At 36.2% G+C, this 26417-nt stretch overlaps 1 protein-coding gene across 5 annotated transcripts; it reads left to right on the top strand.

Moving 5' to 3' along the window:
- On the top strand, nucleotides 1-26417 carry LOC128031725 (stonin-2). 5 transcript variants are annotated; one of them, XR_008188159.1, is made up of 8 exons: nucleotides 1-95; nucleotides 4690-4849; nucleotides 5633-5794; nucleotides 10413-10610; nucleotides 17032-18906; nucleotides 20790-20992; nucleotides 22243-22390; nucleotides 24086-26417. XR_008188159.1 is itself a non-coding variant. In XM_052620083.1 (8 exons), the coding sequence occupies exons 2-7, from the start codon at nucleotides 4774-4776 to the stop codon at nucleotides 22291-22293; spliced, it is 2565 nt and encodes an 854-aa protein (XP_052476043.1). In that variant the 5' UTR covers nucleotides 1-95; nucleotides 4690-4773; the 3' UTR covers nucleotides 22294-22340; nucleotides 22448-23586. The 5 variants fall into 5 exon arrangements, 4 of the variants coding, with proteins under 4 accessions (XP_052476043.1, XP_052476042.1, XP_052476045.1 ...); XM_052620083.1 differs by lacking the exon at nucleotides 24086-26417 and adding an exon at nucleotides 22448-23586 and having other exon boundaries at nucleotides 22243-22340; XM_052620082.1 differs by lacking the exon at nucleotides 24086-26417 and having other exon boundaries at nucleotides 22243-23586.

The following is a 26417-nucleotide window of genomic DNA, read 5'->3' as shown; positions in this document are numbered from 1 at the left end:
TGTCCAATCAGCTGCGAGTAAGGTGGGGCAATAGACAAGATTCACCGGGAGCGAGTGAGAGCTACCGTCTGCTTGGACTCAACAACACGATATCGGTATGTAAATATTCCCGTGCACTTGTTTTTTTTGACCTTGTCGCTATGTTATATACAACACTGTCTACTTAATTTGCTTAAGAATCTTGAAATAGTTTCACAGGTATATATCCAGGGTTAAATATTTAAGTTACATTAGTTAAACTACGTGTATCTCAGTGTTGCAACAGGTTGTTGTAAGCGCGTGTGCTTTGTTTACATTGGTAGCAGGATATATGTAATACGTGGCAAAAAGTTATCAAATGTCTGAATATAGAGATCGAAGAGCTTTTTATTGTGATAAAGAGACCTTTCTAGTTGTTTTTGTGTCATTGTTACGTGTTGAAGCCTGTTTTATTGATTTGATAACATCACAGCAGATTGTTGTGTGATCATCATTGAAATGATAATGAAAGGAAACGATTAACGTTATATCCGTATATAACGTTACTGTTTTGTTACATAAACCCTTATTATTCTGCATGATAATAATGCGTGATTGTGGTAACATTTTATTTGTATACATGTATGCCGCCATTTCTGCATATTCAGAATTTTTGAAGGGTTCACCAATGATTTTAAAGAACCTGCAGTCACTTATTTTACAATAGGAATACAGAAGTTACTCAATATTGGACAATATGGGAAACTGAAACTTCTGTAAAAAGTATGTGGAGGTGGCAGCGACAATGTTTTTTTTTTTTTTTTTTAGATATTTGAATAACATGGCACATCAGAAACTTTTCTCTTGCCGAGTCATGACTAGAACTGGGCTTGTACAGTTTGCTTTTGTCCATGTAAAAACACCTTGAAAACAAATGTCCTTGTTCTGATTTAACAGTCTACTAAGCACCACTATAACATCTATTTTTGAAATTTTGTTCCTGCAATCATTGCTAAACCTACCAACAATTCCTACTTATTCAGTGACTCATGGTAAAGTCCTAAATGTGTATTTTATCTCAATTATGTTTAGGCTCAATATGTATGAAAAGTGTGTAGTTGTCAGCACATGGGCTACATTACTGCAGGGCACATGGTGTGGCTATCTGAGGGGAAATGTCCTTAGCTGCATTCATCTGTCCCAGGTGGTGGATCGACCTCTTTACCTATACATAGATTTAGTTACTGATATTTGTTTTTACTTGTTCTACTTGTTTTGGAACTGTTGGCCGTGTCTTTGAAGACTGAGCTCAGCAGGATTTTCTGGTAGAGCGTTTTGAGATTATGGTTTTATTCTTGTGAGCTTTGCTGATCTGTAAACAGTTTTTCTGTGAACTCGGCATGAAGCTGAGAACTTTTGGGAAGTGGGGGGGGGGGTGTAGGCGCTTTTTATTAAAATCAAACTACTCTTTGTTGTCTCTTGGTGCAGAGTTGTAGTGAGACATCTCAGCAAGCCCACTCCATGAGAAAAGGCTTTAGGGAATAATAACGGGATCGCTCCTGCTAGGCGGAGTAGGGGACGTTGCAGGATTTAAGGAAATCTCCTTTTCAACTGACAGGGTGCTGGTGGCCAGTCTAGCTCTGCACTGGTCCCTTAAACCTGCTGGGCTTGAACCAGGAAACATTAATGCCAGTGGTCGGTGAGGCAGGACAATGTCTTCAACATTTATATTTCAAAGACAATAACAACATAATCTGGCTAGATGGATGCAAAACAAAACTAGCACGTTAATCTCGATCTGTTTAATTATAATCAAGCTGTCTGGAACACCTGTTTTTGTCATGCGGTAAAACTACCATCTGCCTGAATTTTTTAAAATCATACAGCAGGTCTGACTGATTCATATGAATGTTATTTATCATTTCAAACTGATTTCTATATTATACCTAGTGTTATTTTAATTTTATTGCTATACTTTTTTTATGTATATATTTTGAAATAGCTGTCATTTTATTTTGGATTTATATTAATATTTAAATATTATAATATTTATATTAATATTAAAATATTATATTAAAAATATACATTTTCTATTCAATTTCTTTATAGCTTTATATCTGCTTTTGTTTTGGCAATTTTAGTTATTTTATTTCATTTAGCTGTCGATGCAATTTTGCAAAGTTTGTTGAAAATTTTTTTTTTACATCATTTCAGCTTCATTTTAATTAATTTAAATTAATTTTAAATATCCTAGTTTTAGTTTCTGTACTTTTTTTCAAATGAAAACTTAAACTTGGCTTGAAATGAAATGTTTACATTTAAATAATATTACTTCAATGTTTCAGCTTTATTTCAGTTAACAAAATTATTATTTAAAATCATTTTAATTTTAGTGGTAGTTAAAAATAACAGCACCGACGGCTCATGATGACGTGAAGATGAAGAAGTGCAATATTTATATTTATAGATCATGCTTTGGATCATTGCTGTCCTGGCCCAATAGGAGGCTGAACAGTGCTCTTGGTGATGAGATGCACCTGATGCTTGTTGTGTTTTGCACTACTGTCATATGCCCTGGTGTGTACACACTGACCACCCTGTATTTTTGAGGTTTAGCTGTGACTTGACATAGCAGAACTACCACATAGATAATAACAGTTTGTTCCTTCATTTCTGGACACTGTTTTCCTGTTTGATGTGCTTGTTTTTAGTCCTAGATAATAATAATAATAATTATTATTATTATAAGTGTTAAAACTTGGACTATGTGACTACGTGAGGCAAACTCATTGTGACTGTGAGCACTGACAGAAGGAAACTATGCAGGGTCTAAAGCACAGTCTGAATGATGATGTCATGCATGATCATGAGCTTTGGGATGGTCGTGCAAAAGAGAGAGATTTGACACAGTAAAAGAGTTCTGCCAAATGTCCCAATATTGTGCACATATCTTGTGGACGGCTGCATGCACCACTGACGTAACTGACAGACTGCCAGAGACCAAGCCTGTTGGCGTCTGAGAAGTGGTTTGGAGTTTTATAAGATTTCGCAGCTGTAAACATCAGTGTGCTTTGAAATTTTGGCTACACTCTCTAAAAGGCTACAGACAGAGTGCAAATAAAATTGCACGAATGAAAATATTTCTGATTATTATTATTTTTTTTTAAATGTAGTCAGATGGGGCAGCTTTATTTGCATGTGTGTTATTGTATGATTTGAATTAGTTAAACAGGTTCACAGATATCTCAGACTCATCAGTGAGTACATTGAAATAATTACTGAGTAAGTGACTGAATTTTGATCTATTTTTTTCCCATTCATGTCTGACTTAATTCAAGCCCCATGCCTTCATAATTAAAGTTTAATTGTTGGTTTTCATGGCATTTTATATGTTTAAGTTTAGTGGGAAAATGGTGGTAATGTATTTTTGTTTCATTTCGGACCTGTGAAATTGGTTTTATTTTTGTCATTTTACTACATGAAGCAAATATATAATGTTATGTAATATAAGAGTAACAGTATGACATTTATATAGTCACATGAAAGGCTAAAAAAAATAGCAATAGCATCCAGTGCTAATAGCATCCAGTGCTAATAGCATCCAAACCATTGAGTTTTTCAGTGGGTGTTGTGAGATGTTGAATGAAGTTGCTATTCAGAGGGAGGTGCTTGCTTTGTTTGTTGAGAAATAGGGGGCTGATGAAGGGTAGCTTGAAGCCAAATTGTGAATGCAAGGGAGAGATTTACCAGAACAAAAACATGTAATGGAATTGGTCCAGATCGTTCAGCACATCCAAGTGTGTTTCCTCGATGAAAGTTTGTTTCCTGCAGGGTCTTGATTTAGGAGAGAAAATAGGCCCTCTCTGATGTGGAAAAAATCTGATCACAATGGCCGCTTAGCTTTTGTCACTGTGTTTTTCCTCTTTTTGATGAGAAGACATTAGAGTGCAGCAATCCTTGACACTTAAAACCATAGTTTTTCTTTTAAATGTAAACTTTTATGTCTCCTCTTTGAATTATGTTTGATCCGAGTAGCCAGGGGGGCTGTAGTAGCTATTTGTGTTATACATTCTTTTCAGTTGTCAGACATTTATCAGTAGTCCTTCCTGTGGCTTTGTACTACCTACATCCTGTTTTAAAAGGCCATGTCGAAGCATGTTGTTTTCTGTTTGGCAGTCAAAAACACATTCATTTGTGGTGTCAAAGCCTCAAATTTGCAATCTTTTTGTATTTTCAACAAATACAAGTAGAACATAACTCATCCTGTAAAGCCTGACTGATTGAGTCTGTTTTTTTCATGCTATGGAAGTCACTGTCTATGGCCAACTGTTTGGTTATGCTTTAAACTACTGATTCCTGAAACTTCATAACTGCACCAAATCAGCATATTAAAATGATTACTTAAGGACCTTCTGACACTGAAGACTACTATAGAAAATGGCTGCTAAAAATTCAGCCTTGGAATAAACTACATTTTAAAATATAATCAAACAGAAAACAGGCATTTAAAATTGTAATAATATTTCATTATATTACAGATCTATGATCAGTTTATGATATGAAAAACATGTACTTGTTTTACTTCTTTAACATTTGGATCTTTTTGGCCACATTAATTGTCTGGTCAAAGGTTCCTTAATGCCTTTTTTTTAATGAAAATACATTTTGCAGCAGATACCTTCATCAGAATATCAATTCCTAATAAATATCTGGTGGTTCTCTCTTCTTAAGCCATCCTAGGTGGGCATGGAGTCCAAGATTTGGGAAGAGTGAGACGACGTTACACGGTACAAGACACAGGACAGGACAACTCCCATGGCTGCTACAACCAGTAGCAGAACTGAAACCAGACCAGGCTGGGTTGCTTTTTCAGATGAGGAGTCAAAGGCAGGTCAGTACAAACGTAGTCTTTACTTAGAGTAACAAGTTATTTTATGGGTTCAGTTCTCATGGAACAAACAAAACTATTGAAATGTGGACCTTGAATCTGCTGATGAAAGTCTATGAAACAAATAAATGTTAAAGAAATTTTCTATTTGGCCAGTCAGTGATAGATCTAAATTAGGGCAGACACAATTACTGAAGTCTGTGAGGGATGGACTACTGTCTTTACAATGGTACTGTATAAAGGAACTAGACTAGGTTGTGGATTTCCAAACTCACAACTTTTAAAACAGTTTTATGAAGTTTTTGTCAATATAAAGTTTCTTTGGAAAGATGTTTAGTCTGCTAAACAATTGGCATGTTGTTAAACTATAGTACAGATCCACCAAACCAATTTCTATCCTTCACAACCTTGTTTTCATTCTTGTCAAAAATGAAAAAAGGTGTTACCCTGGCCAAAGTCTGTCAGTTTTAGACAGTTGGGAAGCTATGTCCGATGCTGGATAGGAGGATTGTTGGGGTTTGCTTTAGATGGCAAAGAAAAAGTTCTAGAAGTTCTTGTGTGTAACTGAAAATAGTTTTGGGACTTGCTGAGTGGATGTCAGTTTGTTTTACTCCGTCTGAGTTTGCATTCAGACCTTTCTGTGAGATTCCTGCATCCTGAGGTCATTCCAACATAGTGATTTCTGCTAGAATGGTCCACACCCTACCAGATTTAATATTTAACTGTGACCTTTTTACTGAGAAGAGGCTGTATTTCTCCAATTGTGTTTCTTTTTCTGGTCCAAAGGTGAGGACCACCTCCCGCCTTTAGACCAGCCTGTGCTGGACTCCTCTACTTGGGCAGAAGTACCATTTCTGTCTGGTCCGACAGCAGAGCAGCCGAATTCTTGGGTTCAGTTTGATGACAAAGCATGGCCACCCTCTCTTCCTCTCCCATCACAAGTAGAGGGTATGAGAACTACTTAATTTATTATTATTATTATTATTATTATTATTATTATTGCATGGAAAGAGAAATCTAACCATGAGATTTGGGTACTGTGCTCCCAAAGTCATGTTCAGGGTTCAGTACAGTGTATGCAATGAAAATGCAATGAAGTCATATAATAAGGAATCAAACAAAATCTTCGGAGAAAAGAGTTCGTTTTAAGTTTAAGTATTCAAATGTATCCCCCCAAAACCAAAAAGACTATATATCAAAAACTCTATATCAGGGGTGCATGATATATACCGGCCAATGATTAATGCACATCTTATTAGTAAAGCCGGTTATCTAATCAGCAGTAAAAACCATCAGGTGCGTGATTTCACATAGAGCAGCTTTTACTACATGGACCCGTTGTTAACTGACAAGCTGCGCAAATCCACGTTCCACGTGATCCACAAGCAAGGGCTGCACGACAAATTGCATGTGATTAGCATGCGAATCTTGTCAGTTAAGCCGGTTCTGTGATTAATAGTAGGCTACAGATAAATCTGCATCACAGGCTTTCAGATGGAAAATATTCAGATGCATTTAATACACAGAGCTGTAGATCACTGACAAGCTACGCTATATTGTGTTCATTAGCTGAATCACATTCAATTATGAATGCGATACTGCGTAACTTGTCAACATTAGTGTTTTTAATAATGCCATTTATGTTTTTGTTAATACAGCACATAGCACTAGTCAACTAAATGAATGTAACATGGCAAAGATGAATGCACTTTTGAAAGCTGAATGAAAGGGAAATTTCATTTTGGAATTTCTGTGGTCTAACGTGATGTTGTACATGATTTTTGTTGTTGTTGCGGTAATTAATTTATAGCATTAACAAGATGACTTGTTAATGCTTTAATCCCAAAATTCATTTTGGAAGCGATGACTGATGAATGTATTTCCAGTCCAGTGCCTGTAGCCTATATAAGATTTGTATTGACCAAGTTCAGAGGATGTCATATGGGGATCAACTTATGTATTTTCAGTAGTTTCAGTATGAAAAATAACTTTCATATTGATTCAATGGATTTATTGCATTTTGGGAACAAATATTTTTTGTAATAAATCTTTGAAAATCAAAGCCTGGATTTGATTTTTTTAAATTTTATTATAACCTAAAGATGCTATGTGGAAGTTTGAAACAAAAAAAATAGTGGTTTTCATCTTGCCACTTTCTTGGTAAAGAAAACACATCTTAACTCAAATTAATCAAAATGGATTTATTTGGTTTTGGAACCAAACTCTCTCTCTTGCTATATATATTGTTATGAACAACATTATAAATTTCTACTCATAGTGAAATAAATCCGTCCATAACAATTAACTGGGATCTACATAGGGAAGATCCCTGGGGTCCCCGCTCTCACTCCCCAAGTTTCTCAACCACAAAACACTGATTTACTGTAGGTGCAAATTAAGTTTTATTAAATAAAGACAAATAAAGGAGCGTCTTAACTTGGGAGGGGCACATTGCCAAAGTAAATTACAATAAACAAAACTACTACTACACACAAACTAACCTAGAAATCAGATAACAAATAAAATACAAAATTTTATCCCCCTGCTAACATAAACAGGAGAAAACGAACAAAACAAAACAGGAACCCACTTCCCTACAAGGCTTCACTTAACCAAGATCCAGGAAGCAAGCAACCAAACATGGACAAGCATAAGATACAACTAAACCATTACTTAAATTCAGTGATTGACAACAAATGTACTATTCTAGTGATCCTTTCGCCACATGCATTTCACAACAGGACCAACGGTGTTAACAAAGACAGCAGGAGAGCGGGGAGTCAATGATTCTTCTTCTAATTTTTTTTTATTGGTGGCTCGCAATCATACTGCCAGCCAATGAGTCCTTCCAACCGGATGGCTTAAGTAGTGCAGCAATCCTTCCAATCACCAACCAGCCCAGGCCTCCTAATCAGCTCCACCTGTAATCAGTTAGAATGAAGCGGAAGAGACAGAGAAAACACAGGGAAAGACCTACACGTGCACACACGAAAATGAAATGCGGCTTCCCAAGTAACAGACGAATCCAGTCGTAAAAATATTATGTATGTATGTGTGCGTGTGTATATATTTACCCACATGCATATAAACATATGGGGGAAGTCGTGGCCTAATGGTTAGAGGGTTGGACTCCCAATCGAAGGGTTGTGAGTTCTAGTCTCGGGCCGGACGGAATTGTGGGTGGGGGTAGTGCATGAACAGCTCTCTTTCCAACTTTCAATACCACGACTTAGGTGCCCTTGAGCAAGGCATCGAACCCCCAACTGCTCCCTGGGCACCGCAGCATAAATGGCTGCCCACTGCTCCGGGTGTGTGCTCACAGTGTGTGTGTGTGTGTGTGTGTGTGTGTGTGTTTGTTCATTGCTCTGTGTGTGTGCATTTCGGATGGGTTAAATGTAGAGCACAAATTCTGAGTATGGGTCACCATACTTGGCTGAATGTCACTTCACTTTCACTTTCACTTACATCCATATTGTAAAATTAATGATAATAAAAGTAAAAAAATAAAAAATAAATCATGTTCATGTAAGAGCTTCATATTTCTTTTCTTTTTTAAACCCTCAAGTGCATTTCCTCTGTTTCATAACAGTAGTCATAATAAATGCGTACTTTCATAATGATACTCAAAATATACTCAAAGTAATGGGTGACAGATGTTTCCTCAACAAATGAGTAAATATTCATATGACATATGATATTGACAATTCCCCTGGTGCAGCCTGGGGTTATGCCTTGCCATTACACCACACCCATTTCAACAAGAAATGTCCAGTTTTCCAGGGAAAACATTATTTTACTTATTTCTATAATGAGTTGACTCCATTGCGTTGGCCTGAAAAAGGACTGTGTCACTTCCTTTAGGCTTGATGCTTGGTCTAGCCTGTCACTGTGTTTATCTCAGTCTCTTTTTTTCCACACATTGACTCACCCACTCTTGTCGAAACCCAGCAGCTTTGCCAGCAACTCTTTCTCAGGAAATCTCCTATGAGAGGACGAGTGCAGCAGCACGTAAATGGCCAAACCCTTCTAACCCTAATTGAAGCCATAAGCAGAGTTTTCATCTCGGTTGTTGTTGCTCTTGCATGAAATCTGCCTTAGAATGAAGTCAAGGGTGCAGCCGGTCTATCATTCCTTCATAACTTCATAACTTCATAACTCAGAGATCAAACCTGGGTTTGTTAAATAACTGCTTATTTAGTCTGATTACAGGGGCTGTCCAACATATGATTTCAGGTTTGATGCCTTAATTTCCATGTGTGGTCTAGAGGAAGCTTTAGCAGCCAGAAAGATGTAGGGTTTGTTCAACCACATCATCTTAAATTATTTATAGTCAAAGGCATCCAGATTCATATCACTTTAGATCGACTGAATGCTATTTATTTTTTATACGGAAATAAAACAACATAAAGATGGGGAGTGAAAGCAGTGTTTCTTTAATGCTAACACAGCAGCAACTTCATGTTGCAATTATTATATAACATAATGAGTTTTTTTTTTCATTGACTTAAAATACATTGGATAACATATGGATCCATCTGAAGTTATTTGTGGTGATATCAGGGGTTTGGGAACCCTTAGGAAAAGGAGTGTTAGGTGGAGTAATCCCACGTGCACACTTGTTTTCGTTTCTCATAGACTGAGAATATTATTCAAATCTTTAAATCTATTGACTTGAATCTTTGAGATTTCACTGGCAAGACAGTAAATACAGAGATTTTGAGGGTAGACTTTATTTTTAATTCTGTTTATAAATTTGAGGGTAGACTTTTAATTGTAATCTTAATTTGCATTCTCATTCATGGGTGCCATTCAGAACCAGAATTAATTTATGAAAAGGGGATTTTTTAAAAACATTTTATTGTGCACATTAGTGACAAACAGGCCATTGTTTATCTCGCAGCATCTTGTGTGTTTCACTTTTTGTCTGTGTGAAACTGCATCAGTTGAGAAGACCTTATAAGTGTTTTCCTTATACTTTTGTTTCAATGAGTTCTGGAGAAATCAAGACCTTTAGACAATTTAAGTTTAGTGGTACATTTTAAAATATATCGTTCCATTTATGTTGCCATTCACAAAGTTATCAACCAAGTTTTCCTTAAGTTTTTTTCCCCTCCCCTTTGGCCCTTGGTAAGTGATCATTTTTAATGGTACATGTGCATTATTCCTTTTAGAGTTGGTTCACTGTACTTTTATTATTATTTATAGCTCTATCATTGTTTCAAAGCATTCTTCAACACAGTAAGTTCTAACATAAGTAATATGTCCTCTGATAGCAATTACAGCAGTGCTAATTAAAATCATTGAGTAGATTGATTCGATGTTTTTACGAGGCTGATACACATCAGTATGCTGTGTAATCTCACCTCACCCTTGATTTTTATTCCTTTTACTAAAGCATTTTTCCGTTTTAAAATATATTCAAACAGAAAACAGCTGCTTACATATGAACTAGCATGAAGGATGTGCATAAACAAACTTTTCCTTTTTAAATGCAGAATTTTGCTTGTTTGTGAAGATGGCAGTTGTTTTATGATTACGTATGGATCCTAAATTTATACCTCTAAAGATTGTTTTATTGCAGGTCCCAGGCATAGCATTTGCTCTTCTGCCAGTTTCTGGAGTGCCGTTCCCCCATCAGAGAGCGGCTGGACCACCCAATCAGAGGAGCAGAGCTCTGTGAGCATGGGGGCGTCTTCCTGTGACCTCCCATCTCTTAACACTGAAGAGCCTTCCAGTCAAACACCCTCCTGTCCCCACTCTCCTAGTGAGTAGCACACACACAGAGTCATACCTACTACTTAATAAATGGGTAACTCTCATCAATCGAACATCTGTAAGTGGCGGTTTCATATCCACCCAGTGCCTCAAACTGTAATTAAAGTCTGTCCCCTCGTGAGAAGATACAAGGAAGTGAGAATCACACAGGAAATGCTTCACACGCTGAATTATCCATCAATAAATCCCTTCCGTTGCTCAGCACAGCCTCCAGGGTCGCGTCCAGGATCGCAGGCGGAATGAAGATACGACAGGTTTAGGAGTAAATGATGGAGGAATCGGGACAGATAAATTCACACAGTCTGTGACAGCTGCTCCTCAGACGCTTCTCTCGTGTGAGTGATGGTGGTTCTGAAGGAACGCTGTGCTGATTTGAGGCAGGACGCTCTTTCTCTCGCAGGTAATTTGTGGCGGAGCGGTTAGCGCTCCTATGCGATCCATCATGGGCCTCCAGCATTAGCTCACTCAGACCAGGGTTTCTATGGAGACAGGAGAGGGTGAGGTGCTTAAGACAGTTTTATTTATTAAAATGCAGCATGCTTTATTTCTCAGACTGTTGGGGGGGAGATGGAGTCACTGCAACAGAATTTTCACTTGAGGCAGGAGTGAAAAGAAGTGCATGATATTGAGTGTTAGATAAAGCAAATGTTACACTAAATAGTCACTAAATAATGTGTAATTAAGGCAAGCTGCACTGGAGTTTGATCACGTCTGAGGCTGTAAGAAAAAAGATAAGAACATTCTTTAAAAATATTTTCTTGTTCAGGAATACAGAAAAAAAAAAAAAAAAAAAACTTAAACCGCGATGGATTTTAGTGTCATGCTAAAAAATATACAAAATCTTAAATTACTAGTTTAAAGTGATAAAATATTTTGAAAATTTACTTTCTTTTGGGGTGCGGGGGGTGGTTGCACTTAAATAATTTCTGTGTTTTATTTCTCTCCTAGTAGCCTATAGTTTATAGTTTCAGTTAAAAACAACTTGCGCTCGCTCTGTCAGGCTGCGTGTGAGACTGACAGAGACGCGCTGTTTAATGTGTTTGAGATGTGTTTTTATTAATGTATTACTTACATTTCACAGGTATAGTCACCGTCTATAAATGTTAAAAAAATTTTCTGTCAGAAATACATGAGCTTTTGCTTTGCGATTCTCCGCTAACCTCCACAGACTTCATTTAGAACGCGCACCAAACAGTGAGCTCAATGAAATGTGAGCGCAATAACTGACTAAAATATATATTTTGCTGAAATATTTGTATATGGACAATAAATGGGACATACGTAGAATTTTAAACCTACAAGTAAGTGTATTTCTATGATAGCATTAACTAAAGTGTAATGGGGTATCCAAAATAGCCCTTTTACTCAATAAGTCTGTGCTTTTTTATTATTTTCATTTTTAGTTTAGTTACTTTAACTTCTGCTTTAAAATGATTATTTTTGTTTGTAGATTGCTGTTGTAATGTTATAATGTTACAATGTGATTTTAATGCTTTTTTTGCACATAATATATGCCTGCATGCTTCCTTTGATGATATTTGTTTAATCCAAATACAAAATACCTAGATATATATAGGATACCGTATACCGCATATCAGCAAAAAAATACAGAGATATAATTTTTTTGCTCATATCGCCCAGCCCCATACAGAAGTGTACTGGAGTTTTGTTGTTGTTGTTGTTTTTAAATAGTATATATATATATATATATATATATATATATATATATATATAAAAACTTACAGTAAACCTTAAATCCTTCTTAAATCCTTAAAAAACCAACAACAACAAAAGAAAAACAATATTATGACTTTATTCATGCAATTTTTACTTTTTTCTCAAAATATTGCGACTCAAATTTCATAATCTTAGAAATATTAATATTAGTATTATTATTTTTTATCTTTTTTACATGGCACTAAAACACCGTCATAGAAAACAGTGATAAGAAATTATTTTAGGAAGAATTTTAGGAAGAATACTGTGCGTTGCCATTCAAAGTTCATAGTCAGTCAGATTATTTATTTATTTATTTATTTAGGATTTCTGAATGACCGTGTTTCATAGAAGCCTGGAGAAATGACTGCTGAAAATTCAGCTTTGTATTCAAATGAATAAGTTACATTTTAGAATATACTAAAATAGAGAATAGTGATTTTAAATTGTAATACTATTTCACAACAAAGAAGATTTGAAATATAATTCATGCCTGTAGTTCAAAAGGCTTAGTTATAGGTGAATGTTTAATATTTAGGGGTATGTATGAGCAATAGCAATCATTATTAATAAGTATTTGTAGAAGCATTTGGGTTTTTATATATTTATTTATTTTTTGTTTTTACCCTATATGGCCATGAGACGTCAAATTGTTTGAAAATGTGCTCACCCTACCCACTTTCACCCTACCCACTGGCCTTTGCTCATGCTCTCACTGTGTTGATGAGTACACTGCTAAAACCTGTCAACAGGGTGTCATACTGTTCGTTTTTGATTTCAGAGTGACCCTTGGGTGTTCCAAGATTGTTTATTTACAGCAGAACTGAGTGTAAATCTGTGTGTAATTGCTGATGTGTACATAGTTCTTCTCTGCTGTAGTTTCTTTGAGTTGCATTCACTGTTTATACACATTTCACATGCCTTGTGTCTACTTTAAGCACTGTTTGTCAGATGTTGTCTTTAGAGGGATTCTTTATGTGGTTTACAGCTTATATCCATGAATGATACATTATAGTTATGAATGTGCCATTGTAAGCCGAGACTATTGGTTACGAATGAATATGAGTGTTTATGCAGCTGTATGGTGCAAGCCAGGTCTTTACGAAAGCTTGTGTTGGGCTAATTTACAGGCACAGTTGGCTGATGATGTTTGTTATCCGGACGTGCAGTGCATCTGATATACAATGCACATTTTCATTTCCTTCTCATTCCATTTCCGGTGGTGCATAAGAATGCTGTTGTCCATAGAGATGCAATGGTTGTGTGTGTGCAGTCAGGAGAGGAAGAGAAAGCATGTGTGAAATGTGGTTTTGTCATATCCAGTGGAGCCCACACAAAAAGGCATTGTTGTCAGTTTGCAAATCTCTACAGAGAACAGCAGAAGTTACTGTAATTTCAGATCCACAGAGGTTATAGAGTAGAGCAACAGCTTGTTTAAGACTACATTCTCCTGGAAATCTTGCACTCTTCCTCACTGTCTGTGACCTTTGACCCCTACAAACGCCTCCTGTGACTCAAACTTGTAGCTATAACTTCGCTTCAGATTATGGGGAAGCTCTGCCTGTCAGAGATGACACTTCCACTCTGTGTCTTCTCACCAACATGGCATGGTGAGTTTCAAATGGGACACATTATGCAATGCAATCTTTAAATAAATTGTTGAATTGCACAAATTTACATATAGATGTTTTAAAGCTTACATTTAAAAAATAAAATAAATTGTGTGAATTTTCTAAATTTAGTATACATTCAGAGTTGACTTTATGCAAATTATTCCAATCAAATAATGGAGATTGTGATAAAAAAAAAAAACTATTTTGTCTTATATGGATATATGGATAAAATCTTCAGGTTCATTCTCTATAGATAAAATGTTTCCATATTTCTGATACTACCAGACTATTTTTTTGTTGAATACCCCTTTTCACTCAATAGATTACATTATGGAAGTGAAATGGGTTGTGAATATTGTTTCATGTTAGTTTAGGGTGATAGTGAAAAATTATCATTCAAAAGTAATATTAAAAGAGTGTCAATCTGAGATAAATGCATGCATTTGATGTGAACATTAATGCAAATGAATGGGTGCATGTTAAGGCTGAAGTAATCCCCAGTTAATGCCCTGGTTTTGTTTAGAAGGACTGATCTGAAACCAGCAAAATAAGGGTCAGCAGCTTAGTGCTAGAAAGGATTGAGAGATCTCAAGGCAGATCAAGACACATTTTGTAGCTGTAAAAAATAGTTGTTTACTGCACACTATGTTATTAATGAATCAGTTTCTGTATAACATTTCCACGTTAATGTCTTTATATATATATATATATATATATATATATATGTATATATATATATAAATAATCAGGATATTCAAAGGAAATCACTTCTCCACATGCTTACAGACAAGCATGGCAGAGCACACTCAAGTGCAAGTGACTTTCTGACCTTGTTTTCCACCAATCTTTAAAGAATGCCTTTTTTTGAGAGTGTTGAAGTACGGTTTCTGTAAAGACAACTACAATGTCAAAAAGTTAATACTTGTCCTGTGAGGGAGGGAGGCAGGCAGACCGACGGGCACTTCACGTGACAGAGGAGATCATGTGACCTGGTTCTTAACGCATGGTGCCGTAGTGAAGCCTCACAATTGGTGTCCCATCTGTTTCCTCTCTTTACCTGGACTCCCGAATCTGCTCTGCTGGAGAGTCTTTTTCCTTGCACTATTGCTTTGTGTCAGACTTTACAGAGTTTTTATGAATCTATGAATACTTGTGGTTGTTGCAAATGTTCGTTTAGCCATTCTTCCTTCCTCTTTTAAGAAATATATAATGTGATCTTTTAATGCTGATAAAGCATATATTCATCTTTCAATTCTGTATTTTGAGACTGGGTATTGTGCTGTAAAAAAGAGGGGGGGTGAAAGCATTTGTTAGTCTTCTCTTGGCATTGCTTATATAGCCTCAGGATCAGTGCTCTATCCATGCTGAGTTTTACTTGGAACTGGAAGTTTGAAGAAATAGCAGTAAGTTGATGCTTAGCAACATCATTTTGCATTCATGATTTACTCAGTAGAACAGACTCTCTAGACTGCAAACAATTGTTTTCTTAATATTTTGTCCAGTAAATCCTTAAAGAAGCAAAGTTGTGTAAGATAATGTTCTTGGTATAAGCATCAAATCTCACTAAACTGTTACAGATTTTTTTTTGCAAGGAAAATTTTCAGTTTGGTAAAATTGTTTATACGATATAAGTAAATCAGTCTTGGATGTTTAGTTTATTAGAATAAAATGACTAGAATTTTTTTTTTTTAATAAAATATCAGTTTGTTTTTTTGTGAATTTAACTGGAACTTAATTGAACTTTGAAAATTTTTGCTGATGGTTACAATTTGCATCTAACTCTTTGGCTGATTTGATTTATCCCTTTGTAAGAACATGAAAAACTTGCTTCGGAGGTGTGCAGATACTGTTCTTAAGTATTCATGTCTAGGAGATGGATTTTTTTTTCAGAACTGGGATAGTCATTTTACCTTCTCCCTCCAGGGATGATAAGATATAAGCCTTGAAATCTGAGTCTCTTTATGTTTGTGGCCGCTTCTTTGTGTGCACATGTCTTGTATTGTAGTCTTTTATTACTTTCTAGTAACGGTTGGTACATTTCAGTTGAGTTGATTTGTAGTGTGATGAACCCTGTTGAACTAAAATGATAAGATTAACAAAGCCACAAGCCATAGTACACACATTCTCTGACATTTAAAAGTACAAATGCTCTTGTTGCATAGTGCAATCATGTCAGTTTTCAGCATGTGAGCCAGAACATTCACTTACTGCTTTGTTGCATCGGCAGAGAAAGTAGGTCTGAGGTGGGGAATGCTGGTGCCTAGCAACAGGTAAAGACTTTCTCTCTAATTTGATATTGAAGAACTAGTAGATACAAGAGTTTGAGCTTGGTTCAAGAGAGCAGAAGGATTAATTAATGAATATGCATTTTGGCAGGTTAATTCCAAATCATTGATCTTTTCAGTTTGAAATGAAAAGTTTTTACATGACGTTTTAAAAAGATGTATTAGTGGGACATCAGCCTTTTGAAGTTCATGTAAACATACTTACTGAGTCAAGGTCTATAATCTGAATGCGGTATGTATATAGTAAAAATTGTTAGCAGTTAAGAAGTAGGGTAATTGCTCAAATTAATTCAAGCTCTTGGGATATGGTAAAGCTGTTTTCTGGGACCTTATTACATAATTTGAAATAAATTGATTGTTCAGCTTTCCCATTGTTCCTAAAACTAGATCCATTGTGCCTTGAGTGCAAATAAACTAAAACAAATCTCTTAAAATGTTGTTTTTGTGTAATTGCTTACACTTCTTCTAATAAAATATTAATATCAGTTTAGAAATGAATGTGTAGCATATGGAAAAAGAGAATGTATGTGAATGCATGCTTTTGAATCGTGGATGATTGGAATCTGCTTCTTTCCTGTTAGTGGAAATGTCTTTCAGTCATTTCTTGATTTGGACCAAAATAATCCAACCATTGTGACTCTCATTAAGTTTCATGAATAGGCTCAAAGGACACTGGAAAGACCATCCGTTTTCTTGCTTATAAGATTATGTCTGCCTCTTATATATGATATGTGCCTTTCTTCCTGTTCAAAGTTCATCTAAGAGTGTTGAAACAGTTGTCTTTTTTTATTGTTAGATTCTTCTGTGTGCCAAGAAGATGAAGGAATGAACATGGATTCATTCAACTGGACAGCAAACAACCAACACACCAATGGCCAAGCTTATGTCACCTCCTACCGCTTTGCCAGCTGGGTCACTTTTGAAGATGATGAGGACTCCGTTTTCCAACCTCCAGGGAGACAGTCTAATATAAAACTGGATAACCTCAACAATCCTCCTCTGCAGGATGCCAACAGCAATCTGATCTCCTCTTCTTCTTGTGGCCAGAAGACAGAGGGACACATCCTGGGCTTGACCCCTGATGGCACTAATGCCATGTTTGCCTTTAATAGCACACTATCAAACAACAGCGTTCCTTACAACAAGAAAAACCCTTTCCTGGATGATGAGTTCTCAAACCTACAACCTTCTCCTATTAACCCATTCAGTGCCTATTTTGACAATACAGACCTGAAAACATCCCAAGGCATTGGCTTGTGTCAGGAGGTATCAGATGTGTCCACCTTCAGCTCGCCATTCTTTGAGTATCAAGATGCTGATATAAAAAGGGAGTCTCTGTTGCTTTTTTCATCACAGAAAGACTCTGTAGTTGCAAAACATAGTATCCCATCAGGATTTCCTGTAGATGGTCTGGATCAGCTCAGGAATATACACATCTCTGACCCTGACAATGACTGTAGTCCTACTCTACCAGATGATTCAGTGGAGGTAGTTGACTCTGATGATTCAGCCTATAAACCAGACCATATGACTCCTCAGGAAGGTTGGCCCATGCTCCTGCGCATCCCTGAGAAGAAGAACATCATGTCCTCACGTCACTGGGGACCAATATTTGTCAGGTTGACGAACAGTGGCCAGCTGCAACTATTCTATGAGAAAGGACTGGAAAAGCCTTTCAAAGAGTTCCAGCTGAACTCTCAGCATGAAATATCTGAACCTAAGCTCCAAAACTACGACGAGAATGGCCGTGTTCATACCATCAGTGTAGACCATGTGGTTTACAAAGAGAAAAGGAAGATCCAGCCCAAGGTCACTGTGGTTCATATGCCTGTAAGAGAGCAAGTGGTAAAGCTTGGGACAACACACTACCAAGACTTCTTGAGCTTTCAACATACTCTGCAGGAGAGGCTTGTGGGCCTCTCAGTAGATCAAGAAGGTCTAAACTTGCCAACGACTTACACTGAGGAGGAGATCCATGTGGAGGTGAGGGATAACTTCTATGGGATTGTCTCCAAAAGGGACAGCCGTATCTTGGAGCAGCAAGTTATGACCCGAGTGTATATGCTTGCCTTCTTGAATGGATCCCCACCTTGCAGTATCGGCCTAAATGATGTCAAGGTCAAAGGTAAAGAGGTGGTTTCTCGGCATGACATAATTCCCAACTCAACATCACGTTGGATTCAACTGCGGGATAGTCGACTGCATGAGTGTGCAGACCAGTTAGAGTTTGCAGAGTCCCAAGCTATTACATTTAGTCCACTGGTTGGTCGTCGCTTTGAACTGCTGCGTTTCCGTACGGCATTTGCTGAAAAATCCCTTCCATTCACTCTGAGAACAGTCGCTTGTGTCAAGGATGCTGAAGTGGAGATGCAGTCCTGGCTGGTGATGTCAACAGGGTTTTCATCCAATCGGGATCCTTTAACATTAATACCATGTGAGAATGTTGCTATCCGTTACCCCATACCAGAAATTTGGGCAAAGAACTTTAAGCGGGAGAGTGTGACAGGAGAGAAATCCTTGAAGGCTCGCTTCAATAAAGGAGCCAGTTTTGGTTCGACCAGTACGTCAGGTTCCGAACCGGCCATGAGGGTCACGTTTGGCACAGCGAAATATGAACAGGCCTTCAGATCTGTAGTGTGGAGGATCAGTCGCCTGCCAGACAAGAACTCAGGTGGGAATTTAGGTTTTTAGATGGCTATAATGTCAAGTTGTTTAACAACAGGAGTGTATTTAAGACTTTTTGAATACAAAAAAGTAGAGCCCAACCGATATATAGTTTATCGGTATAAACCGATATATTTTTTTTTCACAGAATATATAATGCAGATAAAAAGCTTGAAATGGTGTAATTACTAGGTTTTTCCAGCAGAGTGCACTCCATTATTTGCAACTGGCGACCTACATGAAACGCTTTAAAGCTTTAGTCTATGGAAAACCTTGAACAGACATATCTCTATAAAGGCGCTGCGAATCCGCACCAAATTCGATAATTTTTGAAATTTTGATAATAAGATAATATATATTTTTTGTCAAATAAAATAATGGCATATTTTTATTAATTAAAAATAATCTGATTTTGGAGTTTGGCAATGAAAACATTGCAACCATGCTTGGGACAGCCCACATAAACACTTGATATAAACTTGACTTATTAATAATAATTAATATAAAATAATTATTTCTAAACCTTAAACATTGACTGTCAGTCTTTATTCACCTGTTTCTCATTGTTTCTCATTAAAATTTGTATAAATTACATCACTAATGTCATATTATAGCAAATTGTAACGCAGTGTTACAAAAAATAAATAACAGATCGGAGATTAAAATAATAGCAGATTTGTCTCATTTTAAATGAATAATAAAAACTGAGATGAAAAATTTTATTAAGCCAGAATTTATATTTAACTATGGCAAAATAAATGTGTGTTAAATAAAACTAACCCCACATTACTTTGTGCCCCACGCTCCCCTTTATTATGTCACACTTCACACTTCCCTAGTGAGTTTCTTCTGTGTGTGAAGACAGTAGCACAATATATATAAAGCTGATATATCGCTATCAGCCTTTTTCTTTTCTTTTTTCTTTTTTAAGTTTAAAAGTAGTTTAGATGTCCACCATTTATTGTGTTTTCATAACCAGTCATTGCTGTCACTTATGAGTACTCCTGCTCATCCCTGATGTAAATGTTTTTGTCAGTTTAGTGACCTACACATCAAAATGGTTACAATAAAGCATTAGCGTAGCATAGCAATCCCATAATATGGTCTCTTTAGTCAGGTCAAACTGATCTTGTTCTCCTCTCTTACTCTTATCCAATAGCAAATGCAAATAGTTGTTTAAGAGCTGTTTTATTCGTCAAGCCAGTCATTTCACCAACATTTTGACTTTTTCTTAAGTGTCACTGTATAATGATTTTACTGTTGGTCTGTATGAAAGATGTTTAAATAATGCCAGTATTTGATAATGCTATGTTTATTTTAGTGTGTGTTTTCCACTCTAGTAATGATAATAGTATCAGTATAAATAGTAGATTAAAGATTTTGTAATTTTGGTGCTGCTAAATAAATGCTTACAAACCCCTAAATCACAGTGCTGTGGTAAAAGCAATGCCTCTTAATGCAGTGTTGACTCCTGAATGAAGTGTAGTGGTCTAGAAATAATTCCATAGAACTGCAGCTCTAGCCTGTCACTTTTCTGTCTTTTTCCAATCCACAAATATTTAGATCACTTCTCAAAAGAATAAAACAAAGTTATGTGAACATAATGCATTTTGGCCTTTTACACTCCAAATAAAGCAATCACTAAAAACAGCAGAACATTCTAATACGTTTAATGTGAAAACACTTAAAGTGCCTTTAAAACAGTGATGTTAAAAGATCAAGGCCAGTTCTAAACCTATCTATGCTGCCCAGGTCCAATGGTTTACTTCATCTGAAAGGTCCTCTAGTAATTTGCATTAATTAATTAGTTGCTTGCATTATTTAATTATTTGCTTTAATATTGCACACATCACATTAATATGCTATGTTATGAATGGTATTTTTTTGTAGCACTCGGACATCCTCATACGTTCTTCTGTCATTTGGAGCTGGGTTCAGATTGGGAGGTGCCTGCAAAGTTTGAGTGCCTGGTGGAGGTTGAGTTTGACATGCCCTCTGCTTCTGCATCCAGAACCACTGTTCGTTCTCTGTCCGTGGGGGACAGAACTGACTTGAAGAAATGGATCACCTACAAATCACATTACTCCTATCAGGTAATCCGTCTGTGTGTGTGAGGAGAGGGTGAAGTAGCTGTGCCACATTTTATTTAAGTTGTCCTCCAGGCAAGGACTGAAAACTGAAAGTGTGTGATAGGACCATGAAAAAATATATGTGTGTGTGTGTGTGTGCGTACGTGTATATATATATATATATATATATATATATATATATATATATATATATATATATATATATATATATATAACAATCCAAACTGTTAAAAAAAATAAAAAAAAATACTACAAGTGATGAAAATACAATAAAAAGACGAACTTTAACTAACTGAATTTAAAATAAATAGAGAAATTGTAAAAATAAGAACTGATTCGGAATATTATTAATATTATAAACTGTAATAGTTTTATTTATTATATAGTATTATGTAGTATAAAAATGTTTTGCATAACAATATCACTTTTCTCAGCACTTTTACACGATGGATGCTTACTAAATACCATATGTAGTCAAATGAAAAACATTATGTAAAGTTTGCAAGATTAATGGTTGACACATCATACCCACTGACACATCTTACTCCGCTGCCCCCTAAACATGTGTTAGCGCAATGAATATAGCTACCATTATGTTGTGTTATATGTTATACACTTGTCCTCACCCTAAAAATTATACTTCAGAAAACAGGTGATTTAATTTGTTCATTTAGTGGTCATTTTCAAACCTGTCCGGCGGGTCTGAGCTAAATGTCATGGACCCTGTGACAAAACCACTGAAAAACAGGTTGTCTCAGTCAAGCAACCCGCTGTGTCAGCTACCATAGCATGTTTCCCTACTGCATTCCAAACACGTCATTAAGGTGGCTGAAGCGGTTTTCTATAAACATCTGTTCCTATTACTGTTCAGCTGCCACAGGGAGTGATTCATCACTGAGCAGAGGTGGGCAAATAACAGCAGGGCGGCAGGAACAAGATGTAAAACTCTGCCTGCAACCTTAGTACAGGAATGACAGAGAAACCTGCTGATGAAGCATCTTGCTGTATATAATAAATGCAGCATAGCTGTGAGGCAGGACAGTGGCAACAGGTGTCTGAACCCTGATGAGGTCAGTCATGGGCAGATTGAATTGGGATGAGCATGTGGAAACAGGTGATGTTTGAGATTAGACTGTTCTGATTACACTAGATTCTTAGTCCCAATTTCCCTTTGTTGTAAGTGACTGCCTCCTTGTGGCGAACATTTGCTACTTCTCCAGTACTTACATGCACTTGCTTCTGTTGTCCTGTAGGTGGCAGTGGAGCAGAAGAATGAGAGCACATTGGAAAGCCCTCAGAAGTAGCAACCAGGCCAGTGCCCTCAACAGTGAGGAACAAGGAGGAGAGGAAGGTTTATAGCTTGCACTTGTTGAACAAGAGAATGTTCAACCCTAAACTAGGGTAATTTTCGTTTACATTTCTTGCTCATTTGGACTTTTTTTTTCTTTTTTTGCAAAGGTTACTTGCGATATCGAAAGATCACAGATCCCTTGCAACACTACAGTATATTTCCAGATCTCCACAGGCATTGCACGTCCAAATATTTCAAGAATATGATTTGCTATTGCAGCAAAGTCCAGAGCTTTTATTTTATGGACATGGAAACCTGACATTGCCCACATAGCGCACAACTTACAGTCATCTCATAAAGTAATCATATTTGCCTAAAACGATGCAGCTGTCATGGTTTGTCTTGACTGCAGATATCACAAAAATGTTGTGTACATTTTTCTGTATATTTCGGCCTATGAAGAGTCATTTGTGCAGTGTTACCAAGTAAATGTTCTTGCTATTTAAATGTGTACAGAAGATAACAAGGGACTTAAATACAAGGATTAAATAATACCTTTTTTTGTTTGTTTAATTAGAAAACAAATAAGTACACCTGACTAATTTCTAATTGAAAAATACTTGTTAGTAAAATGAAAGGTACCAGCAATGGAATAGTTTAGCTTAGATTTGTGTTTATGAGTCTTAAATGAGCACATTTTAATTTGTTTTTATGAATATTTATTAGAGCAACAAAAACTCCAAGAGAAAATCTAATTGGCATTGAATTAATTTTTTTACTTTTTTCTTTGGGTATTGTTTGCCACACACACAGAACCAAATCTGGGTAACTGCAAATGTGTTCAAGTCTTAGTCTCATGGGAAAGGATCATGAATGTCAAATACACTGTAGTACACATGAGTTTAAGTCAGTATGGTTTTTTTAAGTTTAACAATTAAGTAGGTTAAAAAGTAGTGTCATAATTACTAGAGCTTAAACTAACAAGTACTTCTGTAATTTTTCTTTGCGTTTCTTTTCAGGTTTATCTACTGTTCATTTAACATATTTTTTGGTGGAGTCACAGTTGCTTTGATTGTTCGGTGCAAAAACTTCGTACTAATCATGAATGAGTTTGAAAATGAAATAACACACGTTTTAATCATATTTAAAATGATTATGATTTAAGATTGCTTCATTTTGTCCTGTAACACAGAGGAATACACTAAATGGAAACATCAAGTTCCTCATGTTGTTTAATCTGACCTGACCATGATCTCACACTTGTGTTACACTAAAACCAAAATATGATTTAAAAAAAAAAGTTGTTGCCTTTTTTTTCATTGTTCTAAAGCTTGACATGTTAAATACATGTACTTAAATTTTTATAAAATGCATTAATGCAATGTTTCTGTTAATACTGACACTTTAATATTTGGCAAAGGTATATTTTGCCTTCGTGTTTATTATGTTTAAGGAATGTTTTGTTTGCTCCAGGATTGATTGATTGATTGATTAATTTTTATGTATTTATTTTTTTATGTATGTTTGGGAAATATAGCTAAATAATTAGAATAATGAAATATCTAACGGTGTATATCTAACAGTATATTAATTGTAGCGTCTTCCTCATAATAGTAATTCCACTTAAATCAATCCCTCAGTGAGTCATCATCTGTCAGCTAGATGGCATGCACACAATAAAGTATTTTTGATTAAAAAAAAAAAAATCTTGTTACTTAATTATAAGTCAGAGAAGCAGAATCCCTAAACTATCACATATACTGTATATACATTATTAAATATTAATTTCTTTTTTTTGTACCTAGGTGCTGAATGGCTTTCCTTAATATTGTCAAGTGCTTCACCAGAGATTTTTCTACTTCTGAATCAGGGCTATTTGGCCTTTTTCAGGACAAAGACCAATGTTTCATATTACATACAATTGCAAGTGTATGATACAACCAAATGTTAAAATAACATGCATATAGTACAATTTTACATCTGATGCTTACATTGCAAAGCCATTAGATAATTTTAGGCTTAAATCACCAGTTTTCTTAGATAATGTTGTTAGAGAAAAAACAGTTTGGATGCTGGGCTATTCAGTGACTGAGCTGCGGTGTAGGCAGTCATCAGTTTGCACTAAATAGATCGGTCTAGAACATTTATTATTGTACAGCGGTAATAGAACCAGGGCTTTAACTTTCATAGCTGTCTGCACTTTCAGACATTTTCACATTTATCCTCAAATTTTCTGGGTAATGATCTGACTTTTTGCTTTTATATGCCCTCTTTCCCATTATTAATTTTTGTCCTGCATTGGTCTTTTTGTATATGCTTTGTTGCTGCTACAATATACAGATGATGTCAGATAGGTTTGTGATAAATATCATGAACCTATACTTTTCCAGTCTATAGCCTGAATCTAAAATGTGAAGAAAGTATTAGCCCCTCAAATGATCGTAGTCAACATTTCATGGGTTTCCATAGTTACCATCTCAAAATTTGAAATGCGGCAGATGTGAAGGAAAGGTCCGCTCGAGACTAAGACCTGCAACTTTATTGTATTTTCCTACGCTGATGATATAGAGGATCCTGGATAGGCTTGAGCGTTCTGAACCCGTGATATTTTGGAAAAGTAATAGCTTTGATCTAGAGAGAAATTAGGACTTTTTTTTTTATTCTGCAGAGCAGCAATTTCCCAGCGCTTGTCGAGTGACACTAGTTGAAGCAGATATTGATCTGGCAGAGGTTTCTCTCCTGCAGGGACAGCGCCTTTGAGGATTCTTACATTCTTAATAATTCATCCTCTGTCTGCACATGCATAAATGTGATAGGGTGAGACTATTTCAGGAGATTCAGTTGAACTATAGTCATTTTAATTCAATATCTCCAAAGCTCACATGGACTGTTCTCAAGGTTCAAAGTTAGATTTTTTTCCCCAGTTAATATTATTTTTAACAGAAGCTGTAAATTTATGTTTTTATAATCACAAACATGAACAAGTGATTTGTTACAATCTAACTTTAGATAGATAGATAGATAGATAGATAGATAGATAGATACAGTAGATAGATCTTACCCAGCAGAGGGCGCCAACAACAAACTTTATTTAAAAATGGAGAGCGATGACTCAACAGCTGCTTCACCCTAGTTGTCCACACACTGACAGATGCTTTTCTTGGGCTACATTTTTGAAGTGGTTTGTATTCATCTGCAGAGTATTTCATCAGTATATAATGTTTCTATGTGCTAAATATGGTCCTTTTTAACTCAGTTTGGCTCAACTTCTGCCATAACTCCTATATACGATGGCATAAAAAAAACTGACAAATCACCATGTCCAAAATTTACTGTATGTCCTATTTTTGTCAGTTTGTCATATTGATGTGGCATGCAGTGCGTGTGATGAATCCACATTATTGATTTCTTCTGGGTGGGTTAATGTTCTGCCGGTGTGGGTGGCATACACACTGTGCGCTGCCAAGATGGTTGGCACAACCATCTGGCCAGCAAAGCCGAGGGCACTGTAGCGGATCTTAGCGTGTTCAGAATGTCCTATCAAGCCGTCTGCATGTTTGTTTATCAGTCTTTTTATTTGTCAATTTGCTGTCTGTCTGGGAACAGAAGAAGGTCAGGGAAGACTGCCAAACCTACAAAATGACCCTGTTGACCAATAAAGTGCCAAAGCTAAAACTCGGATCACAGATCAAAGATTATGGTGTTCCCGGTTGCATCATGGTCTCACGATGTCTTAATTTAATATGAAAATGCTGTCATTTATTCGCTCTCATGTTATTCCAAACCCATCTGAGCAAGAATTTAAAACAAACACAAACTTAATTTACTAGTGCTTTTTTTGAAATGCCGTTATAGTTAAAGGGGGGGTGAAATGCTATTTCATGCATACTTTTTTACACCGTTAAAGAGTTGGATTCCTATGCTAAACATGGACAATGTTTCAAAAATTAAGTTGTACATTTGAAGGAGTATTTCTGTTACAAAAATACTCCTTCCGGTTTGTCACAAGTTTCGTAAAGTTTTTTTCGAGTATGGCTCTGTGTGACGTTAGATGGAGCGGAATTTCCTTATATGGGTCCTAAGGCACTTCTCCAGGAAGAGCACGCGCTCCCGTATAGCAGAGCACTGAGAGCACAA

The sequence above is a fragment of the Carassius gibelio genome, chromosome A17, assembly GCF_023724105.1.
Source record: "Carassius gibelio isolate Cgi1373 ecotype wild population from Czech Republic chromosome A17, carGib1.2-hapl.c, whole genome shotgun sequence".
NCBI classification, from domain to species: domain Eukaryota; kingdom Metazoa; phylum Chordata; class Actinopteri; order Cypriniformes; family Cyprinidae; genus Carassius; species Carassius gibelio.
The sequence above is the reverse complement of the archived record's forward strand: the minus strand, read 5'-3'. Positions and strand labels throughout refer to the sequence as shown.

Bases quoted from the DNA above. Each gene is read 5' to 3' on its own strand.
- LOC128031725 (XM_052620083.1), top strand. From the start codon at position 4,774: ATGGCTGCTACAACCAGTAGCAGAACTGAAACCAGACCAGGCTGGGTT. The intron at 4,850-5,632 runs GTCAGTACAAAC...TCTGGTCCAAAG, and splicing joins AGATGAGGAGTCAAAGGCAG to GTGAGGACCACCTCCCGCCT. The intron at 20,993-22,242 runs GTAATCCGTCTG...GTTGTCCTGTAG, and splicing joins AATCACATTACTCCTATCAG to GTGGCAGTGGAGCAGAAGAA.